The sequence below is a fragment of the Nerophis ophidion genome, linkage group LG18 (assembly GCF_033978795.1).
Source record: "Nerophis ophidion isolate RoL-2023_Sa linkage group LG18, RoL_Noph_v1.0, whole genome shotgun sequence".
Classification (NCBI taxonomy): Eukaryota; Metazoa; Chordata; class Actinopteri; order Syngnathiformes; family Syngnathidae; genus Nerophis; species Nerophis ophidion.
This window is the reverse complement of record NC_084628.1, coordinates 8,386,922-8,408,458: the sequence shown is the minus strand read 5'-3', so window position 1 is coordinate 8,408,458 and position 21,537 is coordinate 8,386,922. Positions and strand designations below refer to the sequence as shown.

At 41.6% G+C, this 21,537-nt stretch overlaps 1 protein-coding gene across 3 annotated transcripts in view; it reads left to right on the top strand.

Moving 5' to 3' along the window:
* The window catches only part of kmt2a (lysine (K)-specific methyltransferase 2A), a 153,514-nt gene that overhangs the window by 45,919 nt on the left and 86,058 nt on the right, over positions 1–21,537 (top strand). For all 3 annotated transcript variants that reach the window (XM_061878677.1, XM_061878676.1, XM_061878674.1), the window contains exons 2-4: positions 7,618–7,690; positions 15,507–18,808; positions 19,148–19,325. In XM_061878677.1, the coding sequence (XP_061734661.1) occupies positions 7,618–7,690; positions 15,507–18,808; positions 19,148–19,325 (3,553 nt within the window). The remainder of the gene's footprint in view (positions 1–7,617; positions 7,691–15,506; positions 18,809–19,147; positions 19,326–21,537) is intronic.

Sequence of the window (21,537 nt, the reverse complement as noted above, 5' to 3'; positions counted from 1 at the left end):
GAGAAGCTCTGCCATCCGGGAGGAACTCAAAGTAAAGCCGCTGCTCCTCCACATCGAGAGGAGCCAGATGAGGTGGTTCGGGCATCTGGTCAGGATGCCACCCGAACGCCTCCCCGGGGAGGTGTTTAGGGCACGTCCAACCGGTAGGAGGCCACGGGGAAGACCCAGGACACGTTGGGAAGACTATGTCTCCCGGCTGGCCTGGGAACGCCTCGGGATCCCCCGGGAAGAGCTAGACGAAGTGGCTGGGGAGAGGGAAGTCTGGGCTTCCCTGCTTAGGCTGCTGCCCCCGCGACCCGACCTCGGAAAAGCGGAAGATGATGGATGGATGGATGGAAAATAAAATCCTTTTAAATTGTCTTTTTTTGTTTATATATTTAAAATAGTTATTTACCTTTTAATTACAGTACAATGGTAAACAAATATACAGTAATCATAAATAAAACAAATAAAATAAAATCCTTTTCAATTGTATTTGTTTTGTTTATGTATTTAAGATAGTTATTTACCTTTTAATTACAGTACAATGGTAAACAATTATACAGTAATCATAAATAAAACAAATAAAATAAAATCCTTTTCAATTGTATTTTTTTGTTTATGTATTTAAGATAAAGTTATTTACCTTTTTAATGACAGTACATTGGTAAACAATTATATAGTAATGATAAATAAAGCAAATAAAATAAAATCATTTTAAATGGTTACTTGCCTTATTGTTATATACTAAGGCTACAATTATTGCATGTTCTAATGCAGGGGCGCTCACACTTTTTCTGCAGGCGAGCTACTTTTCAATTGACCAAGTCGAGGAGATCTACCTCATTCCTATTTATCATTTATATTTATTTATTTATGAAAGAGACATTTTTGTTAACAAGTTAATGGTGTTTAATGATAATACAAGCATGTTTAACACACATAGATTCCTTTCTTTCATGAAGACAAGAATATAAGTTGGTGTATTTGATTCTGATGACTTGCATTGATTGGAATTAGACAGTGGTGCTGATAACGTCCGCATTTTCAAATGGAGGGAAAAAAAAGTCCTCCTTTCTGTCCAATACCACATGAAAGTGGTTGGATTTGGCATCTCATTTGTCCAACTTGCATACTCGTTTTTAAACACTTTGTTATGAGAGTAACATATGTGTGTGGCCCTTTAATGTCTGGCAGCAGGTGAGTGACGTCAGTGACTGTGCGGGTGGGCAAGCAAGTGAGAAAGCGGTCGCTGAGGGCGGGGGAGAAATACATTTGCATCAAACTCCGTAGCTTGCCAGATTTCTGAGACTCTTATTTTGTTAGCACAGGCAGGATGAAACAGGTCTTTTATGGTGAAGACAGGAACTGTGCAGTCGGTCTTTAGAGTTTTGACAGTAGGTACGGAGTCTCTAGAAATAAAATGTGTTTCTCTGCGTCCGCCCTGTTAGTGATTTTTTTCTTAAATATGAGCTCGCAGCAGCCAGCGTCATCTCACAAGATCCTCGGGTGCCGAGAATGTCAAACAACTGACGAAAGTGAAGTCTTGGTATGATTGATGATTGCTCATTTTTATGTCTATTTTTTAATGCCTGGCTTGAGATCGACTGACACACCCTCCGAGATCGACCAGTCGATCGCGATCGACGTAATGGGCACCCCTGATCTAATGTGTGGCACTTTGAGAAAGTGAAAATGTTGATTAAAAAGTCTAACAGTAACACTTGTTATTGTCACATTTTTTGTCCATTTTTGTGTACAAAATTTAAAAATCACAAATCAAATCCCATTTTTGGAGACAAAAAAAAAATCGCTATTAGTTTTTTTCTCTCAAAATTGCAGCTCGAGTCCCAGTAAAGGAGAGCATGCTGTGTTTTTTACCAAGTCAAATTAAATGTTTGCATTCATGTTTTCCCCCAATGAACCTTAGCTTCCTCAGTGCCGGCTGCACTCATGGAGCCTGACAATGCTTGACTGTATAGACAAGATGCATTTACCGCCACTTACCACTTGTGTGTGGAGTCATTTCCAGTGGATATTACATCTGCTGAACAAGCTTTACACTGACTACTCTTAAGTACTGTTGCGTTATCATCCCATTGCTACAAATCAAAGCAGCACACAGTGCTTACCTCAAATTCTAGTGTTTGTTTACTCCTTTGAGCGTGACCCTGCTATTGAGCTCTTCGCACACCCGTGGGCGGAAGCCACAAAACGAGGAGCGATTGAAAGTGTGTTTTGGATAGCATGGCGTTAAAGGCGGTGGGGGGGGGGGGGCGGCTTGCTGTGTGTGGGAAGCCTGCTGTTTAGGTTTGGATTTGGCACGCCGTGGCCCCTGACCTTTTGCATCCTCCCATGAGACAACATCATTCTCTCATGTTGGGTCAAGATGCTGTTTCCATGTCTTCTTACCCCCCCATTTCCTCATTTGCCTGCCCTGCCTGTGCTCCCCTCCCCCGCCTACTCTCCACCCGCCCGCTGCCTGTGTAAATTCCGCTGCTATTTGTGTCTCTTTTCTAGTGAAAACTTCCGCGTGCGTTAGCCCGTCATGTAAATTGCTGCCCGACAGCATCGGAAGCGCGTCCCGCTCACGTGTGTTTACATGTGGCGGCCTATAGCCCGCCCTTGTTCGGTGCTGTGATGTCATCGAGCGCTACTCACACCATCGCAGCGAGTCAGAGTCGTCCGTTGGCACCCCGCCCCCCTTTTTCCTCAAGGGCTGCAAAAACACCCACCCGACGCAGCTGCATGCTCGCAGAGGATGATTCCGTGAGGAGAGGGAAGAAGAGGGGATGCTTAGCAACAAAACACGGAGAAGATGCTCAGGGACGAGTGAAGGATGTGCACGTTATCACGGAAATTGTGTAATGTGCAGCGCTCGTAACGTGCCAGTGTCAGGCTGCAGGTTACTGGTTGTAGTTTGTAGGAGGGGAGCAGCTGCTGCTCTGCAAAGTGGGCCAACCAGACCTCTACTGCATCCCTGCTCATCGCTATAAATAAACATGAAACAACATCCTCACCTCAACTCTTAAGCACACGCACGCTCAGTTTTTAAGATGTAGAGGAGGTACACGGCGGATGCCAAAGATTGACCTTGAGCGCTCACTGCCAGTCTCTTACTACCATCTAAAGCCATCCCCTACCCATTAACGCTAGAGTTCATGAATTTACTATACTTTCAATTAAGGCTGGGCGATATGGCCATTTTTAATATCTCAATATTTTTAGGCCATATCGCGATGCACGACATATATCTCGAGATTTTGCCTCAGCCTTGAATTAGCACTTGATACATATAATCACAGCAGTTCGATGATTGTATGTGTCTACATTAAAACGTTATTTTTCATACTGCATTAATATATGCTCATTTTAAACTCTCATGCATATTATTTTTATTTGATATTTTGCCTTAGCCTTGAATGAACACTTGCTACATATAATCACAGCAGTATGATGATTGTATGTGTCTACATTAAAACATTATTTTTCATACTGCATTAATATATGCTCATTTTAAACTTTCATGCATATTATTTTTATTTGATATTTTGCCTTAGCCTTGAATGAACACTTGCTACATATAATCACAGCAGTATGATGATTGTATGTGTCTACATTAAAACATTCTTGTTCATACTGCACTGATATATTACTCATTTTAAACTTTCATGCATAAAAGGAAATCACAACTAGGTCAATTGACCAAAAGTGTATTTATGAAACAGTTATTAAGCAGTGGCACAAACATTCATGTCATTTCCAAAACAGAAAGTGCAAGATTGTTAGAGACATTTTAAAACAAGCTATTAGTTCACTTCTGTGCATGATGTCACTAAGATGACATATCAAAACAACACGGAATTAAAGTGCACTTTTTGTACAGAACGCCACTACAATAGTTTAAAACAAATAAAGTGCACTTTTGTGCATGATGTCACACAATATATTTCAGTAAGTGTCAAATAAAAATGCGCTGCATGATAGGAATTCAAATAGTGTATGTCCTTTGCGATGTGGTAGGTTACTGCGGACATTATCTCCTTCTGTTGTTGACTGTTGTTTTCATACGGTGTTGATCTGGAAATGTTTGCCTCGGCATTTTGATGGTTTGGGCGTGTGGCACCGAATGGAGATGTTGACATGCGGAGTAAGCACTATTCATTATCTAGCAGGTGACTTTTCAAATGATGCTACATATTAGCAGTAATGCTACTTTTGGTAGCAACGCTTTTGCCCCACACTTGACAAATTAATGTTGTCTATTCGACATATACCCATTTGAAGCCAAACGACTGTGACTGTATATCACATGTCTCCATTAGGGATGTAATAATATAAACATTTCAGATAACGTTTATTTATAACCAAAAATGAACTTTTCCCAACTCAAAGGCAATGTAGCAGAAGCTCCGGTAACCTGTGTGGAAGAGATGAATCCCCATTCGGTGCATTGTTAGTGGGAAAACATGCCAGCATGAGCCGGCTATCTAAAATGCGCAAAAAAAGAGAATGTGATCGTGAAAGATGGGCAAAAGTCCCCCCCATAATTTTTGTTACAGACACACAAACCACGTGTTCCCAGAAGGGAATACTAAAAGTACTTTTAAACACTCTGACGTACAGCATCAATGGGATATTTTGGCCAATACACTTCTAACTGGTGTTGTGTGATAAATAAATAAATAAATGGGTTGTACTTGTATAGCGCTTTTCTACCTACAAGGTACTCAAAGCGCTTTGACACCACTTCCACATTTACCCATTCACACACACATTCACACACTGATGGAGGGAGCTGCCATGCAAGGCGCTAACCAGCACCCATCAGGAGCAAGGGTGAAGTGTCTTGCTCAGGACACAACGGACTTGACGAGGTTGGTACTAAGAGGGTATGCAAAATAAATTATGTAAATTTGGCCGACAATGGAGCTTTTAATACAATCGTTAAATCACGATAATGTATGTTGATGAAACGTAACAGCTGTGTCCTGCAAATCTGACTGCGACAAGCAAGCAAACACATCCTCAATGTAGCATTCTTGCGAGTGGCTAACTTCCCTCCACAGTGAAAAGACACTACTAAAAGTCAGTAATCCTCGTCACCATGGCGGCAACCAAATTACATTTCTTACAAGTATTAATGTTACTGGAGGACAAGGTTTAGCTAAACATGCTACAGGACACACCATACAAAGGTATGCTAACCACAGGTCTTGAATGTAAACAGAAGTGGGCGGATCGATACAAATATCGACAGTAATGATATGGAAGTATAGTGTCAGTGTATGGTCGATACTACAGTGGTTAGATTGATATTTTCATTTACCAAAACATATTTAGTTGTTTTTGTTAATGTTTACAAACTCAGAAAATAAGTCTCTGAATACAGAAGGACCTTTGGGGCAAAAACTAAATGATTTAAATATGGAAGTGATATTCTTACAACACCATCCTTTGTTTTTTTTCTCCTGATTATAGTTGTGATGAAAATGGAATCATTCAATGATGTTGAAAATGTGAGAAATCAGCATTGGTTTGACCAATACTGCCCCTTGGTGTTGGCTTAATACTCAAATTTTTGGTATCGCCCAAAACTAATGTCAAGTAGCCAAATAACAGAAGAAAAGGTGCTAATTACGTATTAACAAGTGTAGATAGAACCATGTTACAACTAAAGCTGGGCGATATGACCTTTTTTTAATATCTCAATATTTTTAGGCCATGTCACAATACACGATATATATCTCGATATTTTGCCTTAGCCTTGAATGAACACTTGATACATATAATCACAGCAGTATGATGATTCTATGTGTTTATATTAAAGCATTCTTGTTCATACTGCATTAATATATGCTCATTTTAAACTTTCATGCAGAGAAGGAAATCACAACTAAGTCAATTTAGCAAAACTGTATTTATCAAACAGTTATTAAGCAGTGGCACAAACATTCATGTCATTTCAAAACAGAAAGTGCAAGATCGTCTGAGACATTTTAAAACAAGCTATGAGTGCACTTTTGTGCATGATGTCAGTAAGATGACATTTCAAAACAACACTAAATTAAACGCCACTCCAATAGTTTAAAACAAATAATGTGCACTTTTGTGCATGATGTCACACAAGATGTTTCAATAACTGTCAAATAAAAATGAGCAGCACGATAGGAAATCAGACAGTGTATGTCCTTCGCTATGTGGTAGGTTCCTGCGGACGTTATCTCCTGTCGTTGACTATGTTTTTCATACAGCGCTGTGGAAATGGTTGCCTCTGCATTTTGTTGGTGTGACACCGAACGGAGATGTTGACATGCGGAGTTTCAAGCACCCTTCATTCTCTAGCGGGTGACTTTTCAAATGATGCTACATATTAGCGGTGCTGCTACTTTTTGGAGCAACGCTTTTGCCCCACACTTGACAAATTACGGTTGTCTGTTCGACATCTTCCCGCTTGAAGCCAAACCACCACCAGACGATACACCCCGTGCTGTTTTTCTTGGGAATGAATTCTTCCTTCATTTGTTACCAGATCCGCACCTTCTTTCTCTCGTATTATCACTCGCACCACAGCTAACGTTACCTATGCCGCTACCTCTCTGCTCCGCGAGGGCGTATACCTATGTGACTTATGTAAGAAGGTGCGCTTGTTTTACGTCTCTGTGAGAAGGAAATACAAGAAAGAGTGAGAAACGCCTGTACTGTAATGGCCGCAGCTAAACGCAACTGCGCGAGAATGTATACTCTGTATAGTCATTTTCGGGACGGCGTGGCGCAGTGGAAGAGTGGCCGTGCGCAACCCGAGGGTCCCTGGTTCAAATCCCACCTAGTACCAACCTCGTCACGTCCGTTGTGTCCTGAGCAAGACACTTCACCCTTGCTCCTGATGGGTGCTAATACAAGTGGAAATTAAGCAATATGTTACTGCAAAAATTAGGGAGCCTTTGTAACTCGTTTTAAATGATTTTGTCATATATATTCCAAATAATATATTGTGATATTGGTATTGCAGAAGGCTGCAATATATTTAGCAATATAGATACATGCCATATCTCCCAGCCCTACTTTTAATACACTAGTGTGGGACCTATTTACGCCTAAAATAGGTGAAAAGATTGCTATGCGACCTTTAAATGTCACAGAGCAGTCGAAGGTTTGACAGTCGAGTCACGATTTAGATTGTTCAATTGTGCTCTATGACCAAACACCTCAGCGTCAGTCTGTCTGTCCAAGGAGCCTGTAACCACTGATGTGTGTTAGTCACTAGGTGGAATTTCAAAGAAATGTTTGCAATTCCACTTATCCTTTGTGATTTGACCATCAGCGGCCAAGAATGAATTGATTTTATTCTGCTCCTCTTTAAAATGTCACTTTGACACATTTTTTGAAGCTCTAAGGGACACTATCAACATTCTCTTTCATCGGTCAGTCCCGACCCCAGAGATAGTCAGTCTGTTTATTATCACACAAGATAAAGTGAAGCAGCAAATCCAGTGAATGTTCTCCATTTGAGTCATTATAGCAGTCTTGATTTTTATCTACTGTAACTCCACAACAAATCGAGTGTTGCACATCTGTCAAATATGTACACAGATGGATGCTGATATACTGTGTTTTTGCATTCTTATTTCTTTGTAGGATGAAGCATTTGGAGGATTTGGAACCAGCACTGAGCAGAAAAGAATACCAAGTCCATCAACAACCACTTCAGGTACATCTTGTAACTTATTAACCTGGATTGTATTTGACGGTTAGACTATGTGTGAATTATGTCCCTATTAAATCATTTTAATAAAATAGATTAGAATAAACTTGCCCCAAGTGGAGGAGTTCAAGTACCTAGGAGTCTTGTTCACGAGTGGGAGAGGAGTGGATCGTGAGATCGACAGGCGGATCGGTGCGGCGTCTTCAGTAATGCGGACGTTGTACCGATCCGTTGTGGTGAAGAAGGAGCTGAGCCGGAAGGCAAAGCTCTCAATTTACCGGTCGATCTACGTTCCCATCCTCACCTATGGTCATGAGCTTTGGGTCATGACCGAAAGGATAAGATCACGGGTACAAGCGGCCGAAATGAGTTTCCTCCGCCGTGTGGCGGGGCTCTCCCTTAGAGATAGGGTGAGAAGCTCTGCCATCCGGGAGGAACTCAAAGTAAAGCCGCTGCTCCTCCACATCGAGAGGAGCCAGATGAGGTGGTTCGGGCATCTGGTCAGGATGCCACCCGAACGCCTCCCTAGGGAGGTGTTTAGGGCACGTCCAACCGGTAGGAGGCCACGGGGAAGACCCAGGACACGTTGGGAAGACTATGTCTCCCGGCTGGCCTGGGAACGCCTCGGGATCCCCTGGGAAGAGCTAGACGAAGTGGCTGGGGAAAGGGAAGTCTGGGCTTCCCTGCTTAGGCTGCTGCCCCCGTGACCCGACCTCGGATAAGCGGAAGAGGATGGATGGATGGATGGATGGAATAAACTTGTTACAAATGTTTAAAAATGTGTGTAACTTAAAGGCCTACTGAAACCCACTACTACCGACCACACAGTCTGATAGTTTATATATCAATGATGAAATATTAACATTGCAACACATGCCAATACGGCTTTTTTAGTTTACTAAATTACAATTTTTAATTTCCCGCGGAGTTTCTTGTTGAAAACGTTGCGGAATGATGACGCGTGCGAGTGACGTCTGGAGTTGGAGGGGACATATTAGCGTAGCACCACTAGCATCTAAAAGTCGTCTGCTTTAATCGCATAATTACACAGTATTCTGGACATCTGTTTTGCTGAATATTTTGCAATTTGTTCAATTAATGATGGAGAAGTCAAAGTAGAAAGATGGAGGTGGGAAGCTTTAGCCTTTAGCCACACAAACACACGGTGATTCCCTGTTTAAAATTCCCGGAGGTGAAGCTTTACTATGGATCAGAGCGGTCAAGCAAACATGGATCCCGACCACTTGTCAACCGGCAGGTTTCGATGAGAAAATTGTGGTAAAAAGTCGCCTCTTACCGGAGATCAGCGGAACTTCTGTCGTCCTGCTGCTGCAGTGACTAATTCCTTTAGAATTAGTCAAGACACCCGTGGCCACACCCCTCCGACTATTAGGTACTATATAATCTCACTAAAACAATAGCAACACAATAGAAAGATAAGGGATTTACCAGAATTATCCTAGTAAATGTGTCTAAAAACATTTGAATCGCTCACAATTCAATCGCCTTTTTTTTTTTTGTAACTTTATTTATTTATTTTCTAGTCTTTCGCTATCAATATCCTCAGCCACAAATCTTTCATCCTCGCTCAAATTAATGGGGAAATTGTCATTTTCTCGGTCTGAATAGCTCTTGCTGCTGGAGGCTCCCATTATAAACAATGTGAGGATGTGCGGAGCCTTCACCCTTGTGACGTTATAGTCTGCAAGGCTTTTTTATTAGCGACCAAAAGTTGCGAAATTTATCGTCGATGTTCTCTACTAAATCCTTTCAACAAAAATATGGCAATATCGCAAAACGACAAAGTATGACACATAGAATGGACCTGCTATCCTCGTTTGAATAAGAAAATCTCATTTCAGTAGGCCTTTAAGAATCTTTTAAAGGGGAATTTTGCTTATAATTCACAAACCTTCTGTGAACGAGAACACATGTCTTTTTTATGCATTCTAACTGGTAAATAAACGTAAGTCAGCTTCCACTTGAGCCAATGGGATCCACGACGCCATTGTGTCTATTCCGCCCGTAAAACCCACTAAAACATCCAAAAACTGCCAACAGTACTCCATTTACCTTTCGTGACCTGAATATTAACCAAGTATTAGCAATGTTTGTATTATAAGCTCTAATGTTAAGGACCAAAATTTAGCGGCGCATTGATCAGAGAGGGGCAGCACAGTGTCACATGTGCCTCACAATACGAAACCCCTGGGTTCGATCCCGGGTTTGGGGTCTTTCTATGTGGAGTTTGCATGTTCTCCCCGTGATCGCGTGGATTCTCTCCGGGGACTCCGGCTTCCTCCCACTTCCAAAGACTTGCACCTGGGGATAGGTTGATTGGCAACACTAAATTGGGCCTAGTGTGTGAATGTTGTCTGTCTATCTGTGGTGGCCCTGCAATGAGGTGGCGACTTGTCCAGGGTGTACCCTGCCTTCTGCCCGAATGCAGCTGAGATAGGCTCCAGCGACCCCAAAAAGGACAAGCGGTAGAAGATGGATGGATGGCTGGATGGATCAGAGGGAAGTAACAATAGCTTATGATGCTGTATTGACAGCATGAGCTAAGGAGCTGCTCTCTTGCCTCTGACTGGTTGAAAGTTAATTCTGGATTACAAATAATGCCTCTCACCTGACAATTAAATTATGTGGACATAAACCAAGAAGTTGGTACACTTCATCAGCCTACTTTGATCTGGAAATGGCAAACAAAAACTCAAAAAGGCTTTTTTCTTCAGGGATTTTGAGTCATTCTTCATCTAAACAGGAATAGATGAACTAGAGATCGACCGATGTGTTTTTTCAGGACCGATATCGATTATTAGTAGTAAAGGAGGCCGATAACCGATATTTGTAGCCGGTTCTCATTTGCAGTCAGGCTGTCAAATGATTGAAATATTGAATCGCTATTAATCGCAAAATGTATCGCAATTAATCGCAGATAAATATAATTTTTCATAATTTATAAGTGGGCCCTAGACAGATCATTTTAAAGTTTTAATACCATGGTTGGACATTTAATTTGCTTTAATGAAATGTTTTTAAGAATTATGATTTTTAATTAGGTCAACAAAAAAGACAAATACCCTATAAAAGAGAATTAAAAAAAAAAAAAACCTCCAGTGCGTTGGTGTCTTGCCCAAATTTTGTGTTTTGTAGAAATACAGAATTTTGTTTTCCTCCTGTAGAATCACTTGTATTTAGAGAAGAAACACTATGTTTGGATACCAGTTTCACACATTATTAACACAAAATGTGGATTGCTACAATCAGGCTTTGATTTTTAAAGATTTTTGGTAATGTAAAATGTGATAATTTTTTCTACCTGAATAAATGCTTCTGATATTCAGTTTATTACATGTTACACAAATTAAATGTATTCATGTGTCTGCACGACAAAGTCTTAACCTTTTTTGTTTATTAATAAAATGTAATATTCAGCCTGTTAAACATTCTGTAGTTGCGGACTATCAATAAGTACTGGTTATAAAATAATATACTGTCACAATTGTAATACTGTGTAGTGAGCTGTAATTACCCGCTGTGGGCTGAAGAGGGCAGTATCAGTGGTAACGAAGAAGACATAGCTGTGGTGTCGTGTCCTGCTTCTGCTTTTTGAGTTCGACAGTGCTATTGTGAACATGACTTGTTCAAAGACAGTCTACTGCCGTCATATCGCCGCCGCTATTACAATAGACTTCATTTCAATCTGCCAGAAAGCTCTTATTTAGGTAGAAATATTACGGAATAACATTACAAAACATCTTTGACAAAGCATGAATGATGATTTTTTTGTTGCTGTGTGGGCTAGACCGGATGTAAAGAGTAGCACTATTATTTTTGAAGCCGGATGTGTGTGACTGGTATGAGAAAAGACTTGACACATTTTGAAGAAAGTCTCCGATCAGACTTCCTCTCTACAGTCTTTTTTTTCTGCTGAGCTTGTGTTCCATCGTGCTAAAGCAGTTCGAGTAACAATCTACATTTTATGTTATGAATGTACTTCCAATCCAATCCAATCAATCCACTTTATTTATATAGCACATTTAAACAACAATAACGTTTCCAAAGTGCTGCACAGCCGTGTTAAAAACAATTGTAAAAAAAATAAAAATAAATAAATAAAGTAAAATAAAAAAAAGTATATATATATATATTATGCTCCACCAATGACTGAATGAAAACAAAAAATAAATAAATATAAAACCAATAAAAACAATATAAAAACAAATATGATTAAAAACTATTTTAAAGGGTAAAATCAATTAAAACAGTAAAATAGAAATCAAAGTGTATAAAAAACACAGAGGACAACAGAGGACCACACAACTCACTTAGTGTTAAAAGCCAAAGAATAAAAGTGGGTCTTAAGACGAGACTTAAAACACTCCACTGTGGAAGCAGTTTGAACATGGAGGGACAGAGTGTTCCAGAGCTTAGGGCCGACCACAGAGAAGGCCCTGTCTCCCCTGGTCTTAAGTCTGGTCTTGGGCACCACGAGCTGGAACTGGCTCTCGGACCTCAGAGCGCACGCAGGAATGTAAATTTGGATAAGGTCCGAGATATATTCAGGTGCCAGTCCATGTAAAGATTTAAAAACAAACAGCAATGTTTTAAAATCAATTCTAAAATGAACAGGGAGCCAGTGCAAACTCTGAAGAATTGGGGTTATATGCTGGCGTTTCCTGGCCCCTGTTAAAAGTCGTGCTGCAACCGGGAGAGAGCTTTTTGGCTAATGCCAGCATAAACATTGCAGTAGTCAAGGCGACTTGAAATAAAAGCATGCATGACTTGTTCAAAAAGGTTAAAAGATAAAAACGGTTTAACCTTTACTAAAAGACGAAGGTGATAAAAACACGATTTTAAAACGCCATTGACTTCTTTGTCTAGTTTAAAATCGCTGTCTGTACTAAACTGTAATGTAAACACAGACGTGAAGCTCTCCACTTTGCAAGCAGCAAAGCGTGCCAGCAGAGTTTGTTCCGATGAAGTCGTCTAACGGCCATTGAAGATAAAATTGTCTTGTCTTATCCTTTGGGCCTGAGACTTCTTCAATGTCCCGCTTTCTTTGTGCATTTATGCTCAATATATTCTCAGCTTGTGGCGCCACAATGACTGGACACCACTATTCATTTCACCACACTACGGAACGGGTCAAGGGTCAAAAAGGAGTCGAGGCGTATGCACGTTAATCGCGTATTAACTATGAGTTCCTTTAACAGCGCAAATTTTTTTAATATTAACTTTGACAGCCATAATTTCCAGTAAAAGTTATTTATGTTTTATCTTTTAGGTTTTTTTTTGTTTTTTTTTACTTTATATTTAATTAAATATCAGACCTGTAGCAACTTGTGATTACTTTAGCACCAAACAACAGAATAGGATTTCACAAACAGCTTCATCACATGTGTCTGAGTGCATCAAGGGTTGGATTTGGGGGTTAAATCACCAAAAATGATTCCCGGGCGCGGCACCGCTGCTGCCCACTGCTCTCTCTCTGATTGGTCAAATGCAGAGAATAATTTCGCCACACCTTGTGTGCGTGTGACAATCATTGGTACTTCAACTTTTAACTTTAATGCTGCAGGTCAGAGGAGCATCGACATTAGCATTTTAAGGTACGGGAAAATTGGTAAAAAATTATGGGGTTTCTCTACATCACAATAACTCACCATCTACTTAATTTTATCAAAAAAAATAGCAGTTTATCAATTCAATACATTGTAATGTTTCCTCGTGAGGAAGTCTTAAAATATTGCAAACATATAAATAAAAACAGTTTCGGGCTCCTTCATATACCGCGTCCTCTTTACTTATATAATAAGTCTCCTATGCGACAAGAAATTTAAACGAAGTTTGGATTTTTGGCAGATGTATCTTTTCTGTCATCTTCAAGTTTCTCCATGTATGTCGTGTTATTTGATGAATCACAGAACATGAACTCGTCACACTCCTATTTAATGAGCCCACGCTTTGAGTGCTGAGGACGAAGGCAGGTCTTGCAGTCGCAAAAACAATCAATACGGAACCAGTAAGACGCCAGGGATGAAGGACAAATACTGGATCCTTGCACAAAATATGGAAGGTATGAAAGCTAAGCAGAAGTGATATACCGTGTGCAGATAGGAGAGTGGGGGGCAGAGCTGCATTAGTGCTACAGTCTGAAAAAAGGCAACTTTTCTCAACATGCTGGTTGTCAGGCCCTCGTAACTGTTTATTTTTCTGGTGTTTTAGTCCCTGTCCAGCACTCTTATTTTGGTAGTTTCACTTCCCCTGTCTGTCCTCCCCACACTTAATTAATACGCCAATACACCGTATGCTTAAAATGACCAAAATACATAAATATTACATGTTATTATGAATGTGCCTGATAATACATTACATACATACTTACAGTATGTATATAAAATGTTGATGGAAATGTTTGCATGTTTTTTAAGTGATTTTATAGGGGGAATAGAGCGACTCCTATTGACTCCATTGTCGGCTGACTCTTGCTCGCATTTATTTACTCGTTAGAATGCATAAAAAAAGAACAATGTGTGTGCTTGTCTTACATAAGGATTGTGAATGATAGGCAAAATTCCCCCAAAAGGTGCAGCCTCTAGTGTCAAATCATGCATTTTGTCTCGCCTATGTAGAATTTAGCATTATACTCTAGTTATTTTTGATGCAGTATTGATTCTAAATGAGATTGTATTCATGGTCATGGTCATTGACTAAAAATGTTTTTATTTAAAACAATTCATCTGAAATGGCTCCACCGCACAGGATATTGAATTAGAATTGCAAGAAGTGGACAGTTGAGAAGTAAGCATCTTTTTTTACATTTATGCCGTGAGAAATTTCATTTACTTGCTGTACAATTGCAATAATTTAAAAATGTCTCATTTTGAAATTCCATGTTTTTTTTACTGTTGTTTTTGTCCAGTGAATTATTGCTGTCATCTATTGTACATGTATAGTTTTTTGAGGTGCATTTTAGATTCATCACTGAACCATAGAGAATATTGCACTATATTGCCATATAATGATTTAATTTGACTCTGATTAAAATTTTTGGTGTGACAATTTGATTCAGAATTAATTCAACACAATTCTCGATTCTCACAATATATTATTTTGTATGTACGTTAAAATAAAACATGTTACAGGTTCCAAAAATTCATTTCGGCTGGTGATGTGTGGCATTTATGTGCAACGAATAAGAGTCGAGATGACCTACAAACCTATTTTTAAAAATGTATTTAAAAAAAATAAAACTTTTTACTTTCTTTTTTATTGATTTAGAAAATGATGAATTGATGTGGAATTACAATAAATTTGAATCTTTACAATAAAATCATTTGAAAGTTACGGTACAATAATTTGAATGATCTGTTTTCCAAAGATGCTTTTATCCTTAATTGTTTATGAAAAACATGTAAAATACCATTTTTGAATGAGGCAAAAAAACTTATTTTCTTTATTATGCCTAAAACTTGTCTGAATACAAGACACTCCACATACTGTGTATGAGCTGTAATATTTATATACAATATTTAAAACAGTTATGTTTGGACTTTCTGATTGATGCATGATTGTGGAACAAACCAATTTTATCAAGTGGAAAGTCATGGAATTTATTTTCTACCGCCTTCAAATCAAATTTAAATTGTAATTCAACATTCTGTGTGCACAAGCCTGCTAAATAGGTGATTAAACTGAGAGAGGTTTGTGCTTTTGTCCTTTCCAATCATTCTGTAGCAAGAAAGACAAGATTTTAATTCAATATCTGAGAAAAGACCAAATTTTTACCTCTTAAATTGTCCTCTACCTCTCTTAGCTGGCCCGCCCATACAGGAAAAGAAGCCAAGAGGGCGTCCGCCACGTGCCCTGACTGCCCAAAAAGCTGCTGCTGCTGGTCAACGTTCGCCTCCTTCCCTCATCTCCACTACACAGGCCAAACCTGAAGGCCCTGAAAGGCCAGCTGAGAAGGTAAAAAGACTGCCTGGGAGGCCACCCGGCTCCGGCGAAAAGCGAAGAGGCCGTCCCCCGTCCTCAAATTCTAAGAAAGCTTGGAGTACAGGCAACCATGCAGCAGCCGAGGACAGCAGGCAGGCCGGGTCTGAGTCGGGCATGGACACAGAGGAGGACACAGACAGAAGAGGTGCAAAGAGATCACCGCTGGGGTCTGCTCAGCCGCACAATGCCAGTCTGCCTAAAGGTGGGCGGGGCGAATCCAAAGTTTCCAACTTGAAACGAGCAACTACGCTGACATCATTCAAGTCGCGCCTCAAGGCGTTGCCCGGTGTTCCTCGGCGCAGGCGTGGACGCCCGCCGTCAGCAGAACGCCTCAAAGCTGAGGCAGCGGCTAAGCTGTCTTCCTCTACAAAATGTGGGGAAGGAAAACAAAAAACCTTCAAGGGAGGGGACAGAGGAGTAGACGCACAAACTCCTCAACAGACCATGCTGAGCCACGGCAATGCAGCAGGAGACCAAAACTCTTCCAATGCTCCCGCCTCGCCATCTCACTCCAAGCCAGACCGGACTGTGGGACTCCGAAAAAGCCCCCGTCACAGGAAGCCAGTTAGGATTGTTCCACCGTCGAAGCGCACAGATGCGACCATTGCAAAGCAGCTGCTGCAGCGGGCCAAGAAAGGAGCACAGAAGCGCCTTGAGAAAGAATCTGTGGCCAGCGGAAGAAGCACCTTTGAGACTGGCATTAGGAAGACGCAGCTCAAGAACATCAGGCAGTTCATCATGCCGGTGGTCAGCACCGTTTCCCTTCGCATCATCAAAACCCCGAAGCGCTTCATTGAAGAGGAGGGCAGCTTTGTATCACCTCCACCCCACATGAAAATCGCACGGTTAGAAGCGGCCAACTCATCTGTCGCCACGTCCACACATGCCACCTCAACCGCCGCTTCCTCCCCCATGCCGGCGATAGTCTCCTCAACAGTGACCACCACCAGCACTGGTACTACTGCTCCCATTGAGTCCCTCCCGCCTCCACCACCTCCAGCTCCTGCCCCTACTCCTCCATCAACAGCTGACAGTCTACTCAATAGCAATACCGACAATGCGGCCAATGGTCGTTTCAGCAGTAGCGCTGCGTCTTGCGGCTCAAGCGCTGTGTCCCAGCATTCCTCTCAGCTTTCCTCTGCAGAGTCTTCCAGATCCAGCAGCCCCACTCTGGACGACTCCTCCTGCGATTCTCAGGCTTCAGAAGCCACGCAAGCTTTGTCGGAGCCTGAGGAGCACTCTCCATCCTCGCAGGGAAAACGAGAGACCAATCTGCTACACAGCTCCCGGCCGCCCTCGCCTCCCCCAGAACCGGAACGTGTTGTATCTGAGAGGAGTCGCCGTGGTCGCAGAGGACAAGGGGTTAGTCGGGGTAATCAGGGCCAGACTGTACGGGAGAAACTCACTGCCGGGGCCAAAAAGCCAATCATCAGCCCTCCCACGGGGGTGCTCATGTCGTCCTCACTTCTAAACTCCCAACAAGTGTCGTCCACGGCGTCTTCTTCTTCCTCGCCCCCACCTCCTCCTCTCCTCACACCACCACAGCCTCCCCAGTCAACCTCCGCTAGTGCTGCTATCAGCGAGCACCACTCCCAGTCACCCTGGTTGCCACACCCCATCCCTCCATTTATGTCTGGCTCGTCAGTACTGTCTAGCTTGTCGGACAAACGCAGCCGCTCCATTCTGAGAGAGCCCACCTTTCGCTGGACATCCCTGTCCCACCCTGAATACCAGTACTTCTCGTCTGCCAAGTACGCCAAAGAAGGCCTCATTCGAAAACCCATCTTTGACAACTTCCGTCCTCCCCCGCTCACCGCTCAGGATGTAGGCCTGCTGCCGCAAAGTGTCAGTGGAGCAGGGGGCGCTGCTTCGGGCTCCTTCCCCACGCAAGGTGGCGGCTCAGGAACAGGGAACCGCCTGTTCGCGCCTCTTCACACTCACAGCCACCACCAGCACCCCTCTTCGTCTCGCTTTGATTCTCCACTCCAGAAGCGTAGCCCGCTGTTGCGCGCGCCTCGCTTTACGCCCAGTGAAGCCCACTCTAGGATATTTGAATCCGTTACACTGCACTCGTCGTCTGGCAGCAGCCCCGGCTCGCTCTCCCCGCACCAGAAGTCGTCCGGCTCCGGTCGTAGCTCTCGACGTAGGAGGAGACTCATCCCGGGATTGTTACGCAGCCAGACGCGGTCTCCTTCCCACTCTATGACCAGGCGCAGCAGCCAAATAGGGGGACATACATCAGTAGGGAGACGCTCCACTGAGATGTCTGCTTTGTCGGACTCTGCCTCCAGTAGTAACGCCAGCTCCTTGCCAGGGGGCTCCTCTACTAGTGCCTTAAGTCCTGCTCCTTTCGGCAACTTCTCCATTTCCAAGGGTCTGAGCTCACAGGCTATACCTGACAGCAGGAGAGGATCAGCTGGAAACCCACCGCCTCCTTTGACAACATCATCCTCCTCTTCGCCAATTTTCCCTCTTTTTTCATCCAGTGCCCATGACTCAGGGCGAGCAGCTGGTAAAGGAAGTAAAGAGAAAAGCTTGTCCGCTCCGCAGGAGCCTTCTCCAAAGGACAAAGATGCTGAGAAAAACAGGGAGAAGGAAAATAAGAAGGACGGGAGAAAGGATGTGGAGAAAAGGTGTAAGGTTACTACTCCAGATGGCTCCCCCAATGCGTCCTCCAGCCTCTTTGTTGATGGGAGGGACTCGGAAGATGCTCTTTTATCTCTCGCTCCTAAAAAGTTTCCAGGGAGAAAAAAATCAATGTCAGTTGATACGGTTACAGACACTCCATCCTGTGAGGTGCGCAGTCTCCATGCTGTCGTTCCCAATTCCATTGCAAAGAGCCGCGTGCCCAAGAAAGGTAGGCCCAGCGACAAGGGAGCAGATGAGGATGATGGGGAAAAGGAGAAAGAGAAGCAAAGTGCTTCCAGCCAACAGGTGACCAGCTTCATTGGGCAGCCGGGCAAACAACAGCTACCGGTCTCCTCGCTCGGATCAGTGTTGGAACAAGCAGAGAAGCAACCTGCGACTGACAAGCGGGTAGTTGGACTGCTAAGAAAGGCCAAAGCCCAGCTCATTGAAATAAAGAAGAACAAGCTGAAGTCTGCAGACCAAACAAAGATCCAGGTCAGTGTTGTTATGTACGTGTTACAGGGTGTCACCACTTCATAAACATTCTCTATAAATACTGCAGTTTCTGAAAGCTGATATTAGGAAAGTCCCAGAGAAGGTGTTGCTTGAGGGGAATTCTGTTGCTTCATACATTATTCACAGAGCAGCATCGTTTTTGAAAGCGCTCCTTTGAACACAAGTTTCTTCTGTTCCTGCACAGTTAACGTAACGATTAGTTGAACACACAGTGCTCATACGAGCTTTGTTGAAATGTTAGAGGGTTGACCTTCACTGGCAGTGTTGCTGCTATCTAAATGTCTGTTTTACTTGTTTTGTTGTCATGCTTGGGATTAGGGTCAGGAGAGCGATTCCTCAGAGGCCTCAGTACGTGGGCCACGCATCAAGCATGTTTGCCGCCGGGCAGCTGTGGCGCTCGGCCGCAATCGCGCCGTGTTCCCCGACGACATGCCCACACTTAGTGCCTTGCCATGGGAGGAGAGGGAGAAGATCCTGTCTTCCATGGGGAATGACGGTAAGGAAAATTGGACATCGCATTTGATCCGCTTGTTGTGGGGGTGTCCTGTTTATTTGTTTGTACTCTCCTTCAGGTAGGCTTAATCAGTTCATGCTCATAAACATAGATTGGTTAGATCTAATCTAGAAGGTGGTGCCAAAACACAACTGTTAATCCTCCAACACAAGGACGGCTTGCCCTATTGAATTAAAAAAAAGGAACTGTTGAGATGCTTAGGAGCAACCCATTTAAACTTTGTTTTAAATGTTGGTTTGTACCTTAGCAGTTTATATGTATTTAAATGAAAAGATAGATAGATAGATAGATAGTACTTTATTGATTCCTTCAGGAGAGTTCCTTCAGGAAAATTTAAATTCCAGCAGCAGTGTACAGAGTTGAGATCAATTGAAATAAAAGTAAAAAGTAAATAATGAGGGTTTAAATGGAAACAAAATAGAGAAATATTACAATAAGAATAAAAACTAAAAAGCAACAATGGGAATGCAAATATAACAATAAAATAAGAATATAACAAGACAAAGTAGGCAGTAGTGACCATGTTATTGTTTTGCATCACAAAAGTGCATCACAAATAAAATCTATTTTTAATATTTATTCCATAAAGCACCCCATTTAATTCCTCTTCTTTTTTGGCAGTAACGTGTTTTTATTTGTAATGTGATTTATGTTAATAAGATGTTGCTGTAGCTTGTTTACTTCAGAATAGGCCCAAAAATAAAATCAAACATTTTTTCACAATAAATTTGATTTGGCAATTAAAAACATTTTTTTTCCCCCCTCATTTGTTTTAGGAAACCAATGAATACAAATGACAGAGGTCATTCAAAACAAGTTTTGCTTTTATTTGATCAAAAGCTAGTAGTTTTAAATGACACTGCTTTCACAGCATCTTGTTCTTAGCAAAATTTTAAAAAAATCAAGGATTTCAAATTGTACTTTTGCTTAAATAAAATACTTATGTAAACAAACATTTTGCATTCCAAATTGCATACAAATAAACTCCAATACAGATACCAACAAAACAGTATTACAAATCAATCAGATCGATAAAATGCGAACTTAAATTTTTGGTTTTGAATAAAATACTCCTGTAAATAATAGCGTACAATTGTATGCAAATAATCAAATAAATTATTGAGATCACTTTATAGTTTTAGTACAGGCTTGAGCAATTATTTAGACACGGGGGCCACATTTAGAGAAAGAAATGTGTCTGGGGGCTGGTATATCTATTTTTAGGAACACTAATACAAAACCTCACAATAATGTCTGATTGAATGCTAAAGACATGACAGACCACCTTAAAAAAAGTAATGGATTTTTAAATTTTTCTATGAACGATAAAACACTGAATATTGACAAAATATGAACGGCACTCCCCCTTTCGATCGACATATTTTACAATCAAGTTGAATGCAACAAAAATGCTACAAACAGTGAAATATGAACGCGAAGGGTACAAAACAAACCCACCTACAATCTGATATATGTGATATATAACTAAGCTTTGGAACTTTGTTGTGAAAATTTTCTTCCGCGTCTGTGGAAACGCTTCCCACCCACACTGCTTGGTGCCTCGTCTGAGCTGCTGTGACGTCGATTACCATAGTAACTAATTAGATTACCATAGTAACTAATTAGATGACCATAGTAACTAATTAGATGACCATAGTAACTAATTAGATGACCATAGTAACTAATTAGCTGACTATAGTAACTGGTATATCATCCAAAAGCGCAGATTCCAACAATTGAAATACTTTGTATAGTTCAAGCCTTACAGTCATTAGAAAACATGACTGCACATCATAATGTCAGTTACATTTTCCATCTTAAAGATCTATACAAAATGATTTGAGAATGTCTGGCGGGCCAGATTGAAAATCTTAACGGGCCGCATGTGGTCCCCGGGCCTTAATTTGCCCAGGTGTGTTTTAGTAAGTGGATAAAAGCAGGGTTTTCCCTCAAGTCTCCTGGGCTCCCTGTTAATGTTACTAATGTTGAAGACAATTTTAATGTTCCTGAGGGAACTCTCCTGAAGGAATCAATAAAGTACTATCTATTAGGGGTGTAACGGTACACAAAAATTTCGGTTCGGTACGTACCTCGGTTTAGAGGTCACGGTTCGGTTCATTTTCGGTACAGTAAGAAAACAACAAAATATACATTTTTTGGTTATTTATTTACCAAATTTGTAAACAATGGCTTG